The 12,128-nt window shown below is 40.9% G+C and overlaps 1 protein-coding gene across 11 annotated transcripts in view; it reads left to right on the top strand.

Annotated features, from left to right (window-relative positions):
* The window catches only part of ptprsa (protein tyrosine phosphatase receptor type Sa), a 269,054-nt gene that overhangs the window by 190,839 nt on the left and 66,087 nt on the right, over positions 1-12,128 (top strand). For all 11 annotated transcript variants that reach the window (XM_053683034.1, XM_053683035.1, XM_053683033.1 and 8 more), the window contains 4 exons: positions 114-695; positions 858-994; positions 2,560-2,704; positions 10,907-11,233. In XM_053683034.1, coding sequence (XP_053539009.1) covers positions 114-695; positions 858-994; positions 2,560-2,704; positions 10,907-11,233 — 1,191 coding nt within the window. The remainder of the gene's footprint in view (positions 1-113; positions 696-857; positions 995-2,559; positions 2,705-10,906; positions 11,234-12,128) is intronic.

Here is a 12,128-nt window from a genome sequence, read left to right on the forward strand (position 1 = left end):
TACTCTGTGCTCTTTTTACCACGAGTTCTTTGGATTAAATCCCATTTGCATAATGAAGATTTGCATAAGATCCTTGTTGGTAAATTAAAAATTTTCTATTTACCTTCCTGTAGCCCTGCCCAAGCCTCCAGGTACACCAGTCGTTACTGAAACTACAGCCACCAGCATCACTATCACGTGGGACAGTGGCAACCCCGAGCCTGTTTCCTATTACATCATTCAGTACCGTGCCAAAATCCCAGACAGCAAGTTCGAGACCATGGACTCCATCACTACCACTCGCTATAGTATTGGCGGCCTTTCACCCAACACTGAGTATGAGATCCGGGTCTCCGCCGTGAACACCATCGGCCAGGGTCCAGCCAGCGAACCAGTGGAAGCCAGAACGGGGGAGCAGGCTCCTGCCAGTCCTCCCCGGAACATCCAGGCCAGGATCATCTCCCACAGCACCATGATGGTGCGCTGGGAAGAGCCAGAGGAGCCCAATGGCCAAATCAAGGGCTACCGTGTTTACTACACCATGGACCCGTCTCAGCCAATGAGCATGTGGCAAATCCACAACGTGCAAGACAGCACAATCACGACAATTCAGAACCTTGTAACCTCTGAGACCTACACTATCCGTGTGCTGGCTTTTACCTCAGTAGGAGACGGACCATTTTCAGATTCCATTCACGTCAAAGTGCTACAAGGAGGTCTGTTGTGTTCTTGGTTTCTTGTTTGTTTGTTGTTGTTTTTTTTATGATAGCTTGTTATAGAAGCTATATTTTTATGAACCATGAGTGTACTGAGCATGCTGTTGTGTTGTGTTGTTGTATGGCCTATGTGTCATGCGGTCACTCTGGGTTGTCTCTTAGTTCCTGGACAGCCATCCAAGTTTCAGATTGGGGAGGTGTCGGACACCAGCATTGAGCTGACCTGGGAGCCAGCATTCGACAAAGAGGGGATCATCAGTTATGAGCTTCGTTATAAAGAAGGCAGTCAAGGGAGTCAGGTGCATTAGATTTTATCATTTCTATGCAATATGTAAGGAACAAAACACTCCAGGGCGTGCTGTTATAGGAAAATAATCACCGACATGGTGGTATGAGTTACTGTTATCACCCCAAAATTGATTATGTTCCTATAACAGCACATCACAAAGTGTTTTATTCCTCTTATATCACTTTTTATCCATTACATCTAATGAAAATGGACAAAATTTGCTAGTTTTTCTTATTACTTACTCTTACATTAAATCTGTTTATGTAGAGTAAACGTTTCTGTGCTAGTTGTTACTGTAGAAACAGTGGTGTTTTAGAATAAGTGCATTAATATAAATCTGTGATTTGTAGCTGCTGAAATCAAAACTGTCAGAGCTGCTCTTATTCATAGAAAATTAATAAACACCTTCTAACAAATCAGAATTGAGATTTCAACAGCTGTGTGGTATAAACTTGATAGTGTTTTATTGTGAGCGTTAGAATTATTGTGATGCCAAAGCAGGAACTTCAAACTACAGGAATATTACAGGGCAATTAGCTTCTTTTTTTTTCTCCAAGATTGTGTTCACACTGCCAAATCAAAAAAAGTGACAGGAGAGCCGTTCATTTTCTAAGGAGCTCTGATTGAGCACATTGACACACATTTTTCCTCAGTTTAATGCTAATTAGTTATAATGCGGTAAAGTGACAAATTCAAATGACTAGCTAAGACCATCTTATAACACATTGTTCAATGTACCCCCAGTTTTTTGCACTTATAACTTAAACTATAGGCTTTAGTTCTGATTAAACACATTGTTTGACACAAAAATGAAAGAAAAATGGTTCACCCTACATTTACAATAGCAAGCAACAGAGCCTATCCGTTATTTTCTATATATGCGTGCAACAGAGCAGCAATTTCAGCAACAAGTGGCATGTGAAATTATATTTTCTCAATTCTATGCAAATTAGGTATGACACAGTATAGTGACAAATCCAAACAACTGGCTTGATTGATTCCTGAGACCAATCACATGGCTTGTGTGGTCTGACATTTCTTCAGTTTCCCATTCTTTAGAGCCTGCAATTAGTTCCCATTTTTCTGTTTGACATGCAAAAAAATGGAATGAAAACCATGGTTTCATTTTCCCCTGGCACATATACATGTGCATAGAGGGAGTATGAAGAAAAATAAAGCTTGGAAGATGGTTGGTGCCTCTGGTGAATGCACATGATTAGTACAGTTACCTTGCTTTACTAATGTGTCAAAGAAGTTAATAAAAAAGCCTATTATTTAACACATAAATCAAACTTAAATACATTTTAAACAGAAGTGGTGTGTAATATTTATATAGTGGGCTGTAGGCTATGCATATTGTCTACTGCTCTGACTACACCCAAATGCAGCAACAGTAGTGTTTGCTACACACCCCCAAGAGACAAACTACACACCACTCACTAGGGTGAACGTATAGTAACTGTTACTTATTAGTGTGAATGCAGGGTAATGGACAAAGCCCAATGAACATTGGACAAAGTTCTATGTAACATATCATTCAATTTCACATTTCACTTAATCTTCCCCAACAAATAGGTAACAAAATCATTCAGCCCGACCTCGTCCTATGTGGTGGAGGGTCTGCGAGCGAACACAGAGTATTACTTCTCCCTGGCGGCTATTTCGAACAAAGGCATTGGTGCCTTCACCAACGAAATCTTTCAGAAGACATCCCAGGCCAGTATGTACCTCTTTTACTTTCTTGTTACTGTTTGTTTTCAGAAATGGACACCTATGCAGTGTGATGTTTTGACTGTGAAATGGCTCTGGCCATGTTTATTCCAAGCATTATATGTGACCAGACAAAGTAACTCTGTTTGTGAGCAGGGTGTGTATCCCTCACCAAAGTCCCCAAATCCAGGGCATTGTAAATGTCAAGAGTAAATGTTAACAGCGTGTGTGTGTGTGTGTGTGTGTGTGTGTGTGTGTGTGTGTGTGTGTGTGTGTGTTTGTGCGTGCATCTCCTGTATGGCCATCCGAAGTGGAAATGTTTTAGGGACACACACTTTGCCTAGCCCTTTAAATCTGACACTACTAAATATGTATTCTGAATAGAGATTTACAGTGGCTGACAGAAAGAACCGCTCAGGTTTTTTCTACTGTATATTACTGTGTGTTTATGTGTTTCAGCTCTCACAGATTTTACCAGAGATTTTAATGCTTTGGAATAACAGTATGTCTATTACATTGTAATTAAATGTATGCCACAAAACAATAATTGATTAATGTGAATGTAATTACTGATTATTCTTTCCCAATAACAAGCTGACTTTTTATGCCTTTCATTTCAGTCTGTGAATTCACTAGGCTTGTGCAATATTGATTTACTGTTTAAAAAAAAAAAAAAATTGATTTAACGATTTAATTGTCTGGAACTGATTATCAATAAGACACAAAAATAAAACCGGAAAATACAAGTAGTAAAACATGTCAAACGTATGATTTTAGGTGATTCCACAGATTCATAGTGATACTGTCCTTTGTGTCTTCTGTTAACAATTTTGCACCTCATTCATATTAGGTGGTCGACCCTTTTCATTGATTTGAATCCGAAAAATTGCCAGACACTTATTCTTTGCACCAGGTCTGCCATTTTCTTTCGGCAATTACAGTCACAACTGATGGATTCATAAAGAGGTGATTGAAAAGTTATTGTAACAAGCTATTTAATAGTAAGTGCAAAACTAACAACAAAAAATGTCAACTGAGAGTAAAATCTTATTTTAAAAAAAACATTTAAAAAGAGTAAATTCATGAGTTGGCAAACTTTTACTTTTTTATAGGTAATATAATATAATACAGTATAACGTAATATACAGTTGCAATCAAAATTATTCAACTCCGATTGCAAATCAGGCTTATTGCCAAAATTGACAGACTGTCAGCTGTTTGCAGTGAACAAATCAACCAAAAGCAATTGAAATATTTCAACACATTGAATGCTTATTTCCCCTAATTCAACTGAAAATGCAACTTATAATGACTTCTCCAGTCTCATAATTATTCAACCCCTTCATGGTAAGCATCTTTAGTACTTAGTAGAGCACGTTTTGCTGTTATGACCTGCTGCAAACGAGATGCATAGCTTCTGGCAGCGTTCCTGAGGAATCTTGGCCCATTCCTCATGAGCAATGGCCTCCAGTTCAGTAATATTCTTGGGTTTGTGTGCTGCAACGGCCTTATTCAAAACCCACCAGAGATTTTATATGGGGTTCAAGTCAGGTGACTGTGATGGCCCTGTAGAATCTTCAAGGACTTCTTCTGAAACCAAGCCTTGGTGGAATTTGAGGTAAGCATGGGATCATTGTCCTGTTGGAAGTTCCAATGACGCCCAATCTTCAGCTTCCTCACAGACGGTATGAAGTTTTCTCCTAGGATTTCCCGATACTTCAATGTATCCATCTTGCCTTAAACATGCTGCAGGTTTCCAGTGCCAGAGGATGCAAAGCAGCCCCAGAGCATCACCGAGCCACCACCATGCTTGACTGTGGACAGAGTGTTCTTTCTTCTTTCTTCTTTCTCCAGACATACCGCTGATCTATTGTGTCAAAAAGTTCCAGTTTTGTTTCATCGCTCCACAGAACAGAAGCCCAAAACTTCTGTGGCTTATATATATGATTTTCAGCTGGCTTTTCTTGTGCTTTTGGACATCTTGAAGTTCTGGCATGGAAACCTTCTGCGTTTAGTACGTGCATTACTGTGCTCACTGAAACCTCAGTGTCTGTTGCCACCAAGTTTTGCTGCAGGTCTTTTGCAGTTACTCGAGGGTTTTTCACAACCTGCCTTCTCAGAAATCTGCTTACAGCCATAGATGCCTTCCTTTTTCTGCCCCGTCCAGGTATTTCATTTATTTTCTGCCCCGTCCAGGTATTTCATTTATTTTCTGCCCCTAGCTAATTCAGGTATTTCATGTGTTCCAGCTCAAGCACACCTAGTGCAACTAATGAAGCCCTTGATTAGTTGCGTCAGGTGTGCTTGAGACAACAACTGTTTTGCATATTTGTGCTGTTGTGAGGGATTCTATTCAGGTGGTTGAATCATTTTGAAACTGAAGAAATCATTATAAGTTGCATTTTGCAAGTTGGAAACCACTTGAAGCATGTGTTGAACTTTTCAATTTCAATTGCTGTCAATTTTGACAATAAACCTGATTTGCAGTGTGGGTTGAATAATTTTTATTGCAACTGTAATTGGAGTAAATGTTACTGGACACTGTGAAAAGTGAAAGATCCTCACAAACTATCAATAAGTTATACTGCACAAGCCTAGTTTTTATTTCGTTATTTTTTTAAGCAACATGTAGGTAGAGATTCATGAACAATATGATAAATATTAGATTGGTATTTAGTTTAATGGATTCGTGTGCCTTCTTGCGAGGGTGGTACCACTGGCTCCACAGTTTTTTTTTTCAGTTTTTTTTTTCTGCTGCTGTTTGTACTTCACGTTTTCCTAAATGTGAAACGAACAAATCAATATGGTCACCTGTTTTCTTCTTCCTTCTTTTCATTCACGAACAGCTAGTGCACCTTTTCTCGTTTGTGACCAAAATGCACAAAATGTCATTGACTCCAGTGTGTGCTATGGCTTTCCTCTGCGTCTGCTCTCTCTCGCTGAGTCGGACTGAAGGCCTCGCAGTCGGCGGCCGCCGAAGCCCTGCTGCTAGGCGGCGTGCATGTCAGGAAGACCAGTGAATTATTCACAACCTCCAGCTAAAAATACACACTCACTCCCTGACTTCATCATTTGGAGTAGATACCCAATTTAAGTGATCAAATATTCAGTTCTTATTGCACATCTTTAAGACGGCCCGAGAGCCAGTCTCTTGTGTGGTGTTTGGATGCCTGTGGTTTCAGAGCTGTCAGCATAAATTAGCCAAAATTTAAAACAAAAATGAAGGCAGCAAAAGAAAGCCATGGCAGCAGGAGCCAGCAGTGTTTAAAACATTTTCTGTTTCTACCAGTGGGGTGTGTGTGGTGAAGCAAAAAGCCACAGCAGATACACACACTGTAAAAGCTTGAACATTAGAGATCACGGGCTGCATGCAGCACTCCTCACTTGCCTGATGGGGGTGCTATAGGGATCCTGTTAACACTTCCCTTCCCTGAACACTGGCCAGGCCTGGCCAGGCATGACTAATCTGTGTATGTCCACCTTCCCCATCTCAATATGTGTCTGTGCTTTGGTGTTTTTGTTTGTTTTTTGTTTGTTTGTTTGTTTTTATATGGTCTTAATATATCTTCATCACAACATATGTGTGTGATATATGTATATATATATTTATATGTTTCATATATTTCTTTCCTGCTAAAATGAAACCAAAGCTTCCATTTGTATGGCTTAGTGTCACTTGGGTTTTCTTTATTTCTTTCAGTGTCAGTTAAAGATACTTTGGAGAGATTTTAGTTTGCTTTTTTCTCCTTTTTTGTTGTTGTTTCACTGTATGATTTTTTTATGAGACACATATGGTTCACTTCACAAAAGAAGACAGCTTTCAGTGAGTCCCCTTGCCCACAACTGGGTTTTCTTTTCCCTTTTTGCTACAACAGTCAGCAACCCCAGCCCTTTCCAACTTCCCCAGCAGCACAGCATGTAGCATTCTCAAAGCAAATCCATTAAACTAAAGGTGAGAGTAAGTATCTCTGGGGGACAGTTTTAGCCTTCTGCTTGGGACTGTGGTGCTCTGGAGGCCTCCGCTCTGGCCTATCACGCCTTTCATGGCCTTGCAGATGGACGATTTGGCTCTCAGAGAGCCCTCGCTCAAGCAGAAAACCAAAATAAAAAGATGGAGTCACTGTGAGAGAGGTCAGGAAGGTGACAGTCGAACAGTCAGTCCTGTACAAAACAGCATCCAAAACACACAAACAAATCATTCTATTGTGAGTTCCTCAGAGGTAAGTGCTCGCTGTTTGGAAGAAGTCCACTCTGTTGCCGCACTTCATGTACTTTTAATGTCAATGTTAACATTTAACAAGCCTAAAACTAACTTAATTATTGTCAAATTTCTCAGTCAGCATTTTGACCAAATGTACTTCTGCATCTAAGACCCATAAGATCTTAAGATCCTCTTACACTGCTTCTGTTTTGTCTGTCTCAAGTCTAAACAGTCACTCTAGGACTGTGTAGCCCGTTTATCGTGTGATAGATGACCCGCACGTCTGCAGTTGGACGTGTGACCTGTCTTCCATAAATCACTGTGGTACACCCACAAAGCTCAATAGCGAGAAACGCAGGCCAGAGGGAAATCACTTCTTCCTCCACATGCTACCGGTTGTCCACGTGTCACACACATGGATGGAGCTCCTGCCGTGCTTCCGTTTTCCTCACAATAGTTCAGATTAGAATTTAGATCGAACAGGCTTGTCCTGACAGAAGTTGCCTGCAGTCCTGCGTAGAGCTCAAGACAAAGCTTTCCTGCTTCGCTTCTAATGGATCGTAGAGCCAGAGGAATAAAGAGAGGTTGTCTTTCTTGAGTACAGCCTCACTAAGCGCAAAAACAAACTGCCAGCTGCAGAGAGATAACGCAAAGAGATAGAAGAGTCATCTCTTTTTCCTTCTCATCCTTTCTCTCTTTCTCTCTCTGCTAAATATAGTTCCAATTACCTCAGTACAGAACTGCAGCCTTTTTCATTACACACACACTCACAATGCATCAGAACAGTCACCACACATCTCACCGTAATGAGACGACTGCTTGATTACTTGTACATGCTTAAGACCTAACGGCCATTAAGGTTAAAGCTTTCTATTCATTCCTATGCTCAGCATGCAAAGCTCATTTCCAGACAAAGCGGCAGCGTGGATTTCTTCCGAAACACGAGGAAGCAGGGTCAATCTTGTACATTGTGTATCTTTTCCTCTGTGGTACAGTGTGTAGTTTAAAGACGATCAACTTGAAGTACAGTGTGTATCTGGAGGCCATGGTTGTAGGCTGCTGTGAGTCTGTAGTAACAAAGCAAAGACCTCACTGACAGGCAAAGAGTACTTTTTCACCCCCACACATCTCCCAAACCAAAGCATAGCAATACAACTTATCAGAATAGTCTGGGTGTATTGTTATTCATACACACTTAAAAGGCTGATTGTTTTCTCTTTTAAAGACAAGGGGAGGTGATTTCATTTTTGGGGGTTAGAGAGATAGACACTCTTGAGCCGGTCAGAAGGGTGGCCAGAACGTTGACCTTCTGGAGAGAAAAAAAAATGTTCCGACAGTTGCGTTGACTTCAGACGTGCTCATGGAGGGTCCACAAACTGAGATCCAGAGACCCTGCTCCTGATAGTGCTCCTGATGTCTGGGGGATAGATACGGATAAATGGCAACAGACAAGAATCCCAGTTCATGTCATTTCAAGTCCAGTCAGCTATAGGGCATCATGCATGGTTACACCTAGAGATTATATCACAAAGCTGCCAGGGCCATCACAGTGCATTCACTCAAATCATAACGTCAGATTTGAAATCCTTCATGTTTAGCCAAACAAGCAGTTTAGCCTCATACTTAGCTTAACTGCAGTAGGTTTTTTAATGTACTGGAATAATTCAATTAGCCCATCTATTTGACATTTCTATTTGACATAATGCTGAACAGATGTTTTTATTAATAAAAGAGTGACATTTGTACCCCCAAAGGCAACTTAAAATATAACATGGGATTATATACCTGGGATTGCTTACTGAAATACATAAATATTATGACAAGATATGACCGAGGGTAACAGTGTGGTAAAGCCCTACAAGGTAAACTAATTTGTGATAAATAAAGCAACTGAGCTTCCTATGTAACATAAGGCATTGATAGAAGCTACAAATATAATACAAATGGCCACAAATTCACATTTAACTCAGATGTCTTACTTATCCATGAGCAAAAGCAAGCTGGACACAGCATTATAGTGAATAAGAAAGGATGTAAAAATAAATAAATAAATGCTATACAAAAGTAGACATTGACATTTAGATCAGCAGTGAAGCGGGATCCAGACAGTGGGATTTGGAGGGTATAGATGTAGATGAGGGTGGGAATCTGAATAGATGGAGGGGAACAAAAAGCCAGTGTCTCTCTCTCTCTCTCAGCCATGTGGACCCTCAACATAGTGTAAGCAGTGTAAAGTACTGTGCAGTCCTAGCTAAAGCACTGGGACAGTTCTCCCCCTCTGAGCACCACAAATCAAGCCAAAGCTCAAATCTTTACATCTAAAGTCTGGACATGCCTCGAATATACCACAAATCAATCCAGCTGCGGTCTCCTGTGCACTGATCCAGCATTCGGCTGAGAGGTTTTGTAAAGAAGGGGAGAGTTGATACCCACCGGCTCAGGGAATATTGCTTCCTTGTAGTTGGGTGCTTGTGGTAAGAAAGTCTTTAAAAAAAAAAGAGAGAAAAAAAGTTTGTTTGATGGAAGCCAGGTACGTATGATGTAAAACAATGTTGCTGTTTTGTTTTGCTTTGTTTTTGATGGTCTTATTTTCAGTTTGAAGCCCAGCAGCTTTCCATGTATCTTATGAGTTGACATTTTGGATCCTAGTGTGTTTTTTTTCTTCTTTTCAGTCATTTATTTTGCAAAGGAATTCATTTTCCTGTAATCCCCTAGTTGCATTTGAATTAATTTAAGCTTTTTTTCCACAAGGTGTTCTGTTTGAAATTCAAATCATGCTGTCTCTTGATTTGTTTTCTGCAAAATGCCCTTATCATTTGTTTGTCCTTTGAGTTGATCACATTCCTTCACAAACAGAAATAACTGTCACTTTGATAATTAGCTGGGCTCCTTTTTTCCTTTTTCTTTTTTGCAAAGCAAAAAAGTATTTTTGGCAGAAACACCAGCACATAGCCTTGCAGTATAAAATACACTTAGCACATTAACCAGCCACTGCAGGTAGGCTGATGAGGTTGGAGCCCATCATCTCTGGTCTTTCAGAGATCACAGGCTGTATGACTTAATAAGATTACCACAAAGTTATCATATCAATTCAGAGCCTCATACATGTAGTAGTTGTAATATAAACCACAAACAGCACACATTCATCCAGACACTTACAAACCAGGACAGAATTTTCCTCAGGGCCAGATAAGATCTTGCCTTGTATCAAGTGATCACAGTCTAATGTAAAAGGTAACATCGATACCAATACTGGTATCAGGTATCGGTGCTTATTTACTTGTACTCACAAAAATGCTTTGATATCATTACACAAGCCTAGTGCGCATTGTCAGCTCAGTATATTGTTGACAATCAGCGGCTGTCGGTCCCTAATAATGAGGTATTCTTACACAATTATAATGCGTCTTCTCCACTGCAACCCTGGTCGCTCAATTCAAGCTAAATCATGTAGCTAGGTAGCGCATTTTATTTAAAAACAACTAGACTGTTTTAGAAAGAATGAGCCTGAAAGCCATGGAGAAACATAAACAGAGCTAAATAAAATATTCTGTAATGTCCTCAATTGATTAATACTGAATAGGTTTTTCACTTTTATTGGTGTTGATAAGTACTAAAAACCAGTTGCGTGTACTCCGTCTGAAAAAATGATATTGATGCATCACTAGCAATTAAAGTATGATGTGCAGGACAGTCACTGCCTACTATATCCGTTACTCAGCACCTCAGCTGTGAAACGAAGTCCTGTGGTCTAGCCAACCTTTTAAAATGAGCCCGGTTTTATACTTCATTATTATGCATGTCATGTTACATTCCTCTTCTGTTCCCATTTGCATTTGCCCTTTGAATCAGTTGATTCTTCCTCTTTTTTTGCCTTATGTTTGGTACTGTCGTGGCTTGTTTTTTCAGTTCAGTTTGTTCCCTTTTATCATTTTCTTTTTCTCTTTCCCATCTTTTCGTTTTTTTGTTTCCCCTCCCCCCCTCCTTATCCTCTCCTCCCTGCCTGCGCAGAGCCATCCGCCCCCCCTCAGGAGGTTAAATGCTCCAGCCCTAGCTCCACCTCTCTGCTGGTAAGTTGGCGCCCCCCGCATTCTGAGAGCCAGAATGGCCCGCTGGTGGGGTACATAGTGCGCTATGCAGTGGCGGGGGGCGGAGCTGGGGTCGGGGTCGGAGTCGGAGCTGAGACTACAGAGGAGCTTCAAGCACCAGCCACCTCCACCGAGATAATGCTGCAGCGACTGGAGAAGTGGACATCGTACCGTGTGAGCGTGGCTGCAGCCACCGCTGTGGGCCCGGGACCGGAGAGTGTAGCGCTTACATGCCGCACTGACGAGGACGGTACGAACCCGACACCATCTTTAGCTAGCTTTTACATTGGCATGTTGATTTATAGAAACAATTGTTTCTATAATATCGAATATGCAAATTTCCACTATTACTCCTCTGTAATTGAAGGATAGTATATAATAGCCTTATCTAGTTCATACTCCCAGTAATAAAGTCTAATGAGTGGCAATTTAAATTCCCACAAAACTACTGCATAACACAATGGCTACATAACGGCTCTTCTCAGGTCAGTTAGTGGATCAGTAGGCTCCAAGTGAAAATGCTGCTTTTACCCACCCTCGTTTTATTTCTCCCTCTTTCTTGGAGTCACTGAGGCAGACAGGCAACTTATGAGCTCTGAAATGATCTTCAGCCAGCTGCCAATTGTAAGAAATTGTGCCCGACATCCCTGGCGACAGCAGTGCTCCAGGCTGAGTGACAGCTGGAGTTCAGGGGACAAGCTGCTAATCGATACACAATGCCCAGCAGTTCCTCCACCCTGCCTAGCGCACACACACACACGCTCAATGATGGATGTGAGAGCATGTGTGTGTTTTGGTGGGGTTCCCAGCATGGATAGAGCAACTCGGGCAGGTCAGATGGGGAGCACTGGGCCCTCCAGGGTTTCTTTACTTTGTTTTGCAATAAAGCAGGAAGAATTCCAGCATCATGGAGTGAGACGTTTTAGAGAGTAATTACATGTATTTGGAAACAATCCGCTACATACTGGGGATGGCAGAAAGATCATGATGCATGATACGTAAATGTAATGGGGGGGTAAAATCAGTTTAAGGTGGAATCGGTTATATTTTACACGAGATTGACATGAGAGTTATGTTGTGTTTCATCATATCATTATATGAATATTATACAGTTTAATCATTACCACATATACACTTCCATCTTA

The sequence above is a fragment of the Ictalurus punctatus genome, chromosome 10, assembly GCF_001660625.3.
Source record: "Ictalurus punctatus breed USDA103 chromosome 10, Coco_2.0, whole genome shotgun sequence".
NCBI lineage: Eukaryota > Metazoa > Chordata > Actinopteri > Siluriformes > Ictaluridae > Ictalurus > Ictalurus punctatus.